At 20.0% G+C, this 2,742-nt stretch overlaps 1 protein-coding gene across 1 annotated transcript; it reads left to right on the forward strand.

Annotated features, from left to right (window-relative positions):
- Positions 1 to 143: 143 nt before the first annotated feature.
- Positions 144 to 1,886, forward strand: PRSY57_1317900 (hypothetical protein; the record flags this gene model as incomplete). The annotated part of the gene is made up of 1 exon (XM_012909115.2): positions 144 to 1,886. One exon carries the CDS (start codon positions 144 to 146, stop codon positions 1,884 to 1,886), a length of 1,743 nt encoding a protein of 580 aa, XP_012764569.2.
- Positions 1,887 to 2,742: the final 856 nt, after the last annotated feature.

Raw genomic sequence — 2,742 nt, forward strand, 5'->3', positions numbered from 1 at the left:
AAAAAAAAAAAAAAAAATTGTTGACATAGGTCCTTATTAATTTATTTTGTATTATTTCATTCCCTTTTTTATACAAGAAATTTGCACTTTATTTGTTATATTATAAACACATCACATCACATATATATTTATTTATATATATAATGTCACGCTTAGGCAACTTAATCAACCATTGTCGTAACCAATATTGTTGTGATGACTCAATGAATTGTTTAAATAACCATAATGATATTCTTTTAAATGGAATGTGCTCCAAATGTTGTAATATAGAGCATGTTTTGAACATGTATAGAAATGAATTACATCGTTCATACGATGAATATAATTGTAATGTGTGTCCCTTAAATAGTGACAACCTAACACATAAAAGGACTGAACAAATCAGTGATAACACATACATTAATAGCATAAATTATTCAAATGATATTATTAATTCAGACAATAAAATTAAAATTTCTCAGTGTAGCGAAAATGCTGATTCAAATAAATTTTCTATGGATAAAAAGATAATTAAAAATAATTATGATTGCAATGTACCTTTTTTCTTAAATTCGTCCATATGTACAAAAAATGTGAAGTTCCCAGAATTTGAATGTGCCGAAAAATATAATAATTACGAGAATGTGTATGATAAAAATAAAACAATATATCCCATACAGAATTATGAGAGCAATAATGAAATATTAAATATTAATAATCCAAACCATTCGAACAATTCAAATAATTCATATATGGAATTGTTACATGAGAATGGTAATAATACCTACTCCTTTAATAAACGTGGATATAATGAAATGAAAACACAAAAAATATTAACAAGTACATATGATGAGAAGGATAATTTAAAAATAAGTAAAAAAAAGGAAAAATGTCTATCAAGTAATAATGTAAATATTCCAGTAGAAATATTTAACAAATGCAAAAACGCAAATGATAAATCAACAGAAAAAACAAAAACTTTCGAAATAAAAACCAACAGACCACATGATATTAAGAGCGCAAGTATAAATAATGATGATATAAAAAATTATAGAAATCAAAGAAAAGAAGAAAAGGATCAGTTAAAATGTGAAAAAATAAAGGAAAGAAGTCGTAGCGAAAATGAATGTAACCAAATAAATGACATTCGTCCTTATGAAAAAAAATTAAAAAGCTACTCATTAGATGATATACAAAAAGGAAAAGTTGACATACCACAAATTATTTTTAAAAAATTACCCATGCATATAAATGCAGATAACATAATTGAATCATATAAAAATAATAACAAATTATTAAAATTTATGGAAGATTGTAATAAATCTACAAGTCTTATATTAAAATATCCTGAAATACAAAAAAAAGGAAAACATAGAAAAGAACAAAAAACGTATAAATTACCTTTTGAATATTCATCATTTATTAGTAATAAACTAGGATCTACTATTATATATGAAGACAAATTTGATAGAAAAAATTATCATCCTCATGTGAAAAATTTACATATGAGTAAGGAATTTGAAAAACATGTTTTTAATATATTAAAGAATAAAAAATTAATGGGAAAAAAATTATTTCATAAAAGTAATAAATTTAAAATGTATAATTATAATAATGAAAATGGATTTTGGATTAGTAATATTGACAAACAACGCCTAGTATGTCCAGAAAAAAATGATAGTTATATTACAGAATTGATTTATGACAAGTGCGATAATTATTATCAAGAAATGGATATATTAAAAAAATGTGAAAATTATGATAATATCATTCCATCTATAGAACAATTTTATAAAGATAATAACTTTTATTATTTTCTAAGAAAAGAAAAAATGTACACTGGTAGTATACAACCAGTAATAGCAACAATAATGAAAAGATATGACTTAAAGCAGGGACATATGTGAAAGAAGTTTCCTTCATCCGAAGATATAATAATAGGAGCTTAAGCATATAATATATATATATATATATATATATTTTATATATATATATATATTTTTTTATTAAAGGATATTTAAAAAAAAAAAAAAAATTCATGTACTGTACACATTTTTTAAATTTATACAATATAATATACATGTTTATAACTATTCTTTTTATTTTTAATGAACTAATACTTTAATATAACATTTTGGTTTTATATTAAAAAATTGTTTTCTTTTAAAATGTATCAAAAACAAAAATATATATATATATTATATATATGTACTAATTGTAGTAGGTAAAAGTGCTTTTCCGTTTTTTATGTACATTTTATGTAATATACATGTAGAGAATATAAAATATATAAGGTTATGTATTATTTATTTATTATATATATTACATATATTTTTATTTTATATATTTTTTAAATTATGTATACTTTTTCAAAATTGAATTATTAAATAAATTTTTATTTCGTATGAAAATAACTATAGTAGAATGTGAATGTGTTATATAATACAAATATATAAAAACAAAAAAAAAAAATTAATTTTTAAAGAAAGATAGAATTTTAATAATTCATACAATATATATAATATTAATAAAACATATATAGTAATATATTGAAAAAATGTTTACATTTTTATTTATAATTCATTTTTTTTTTTTTTTTTTTTTTTTTTTTTTTTTTTTTGAGCATTTCCAATAAAAATATAGAACTGATTAAATTCATAAGAATATATAAATATATATCTTAAAAATACCGTATAAATACATTAAATTAATAATAAATTCCTTACATTCAGCTAATTTAAATGAATACTGCAAAAAAAAAAA

Source organism: Plasmodium reichenowi, chromosome 13 (assembly GCF_001601855.1).
Source record: "Plasmodium reichenowi strain SY57 chromosome 13, whole genome shotgun sequence".
NCBI lineage: Eukaryota > Apicomplexa > Aconoidasida > Haemosporida > Plasmodiidae > Plasmodium > Plasmodium reichenowi.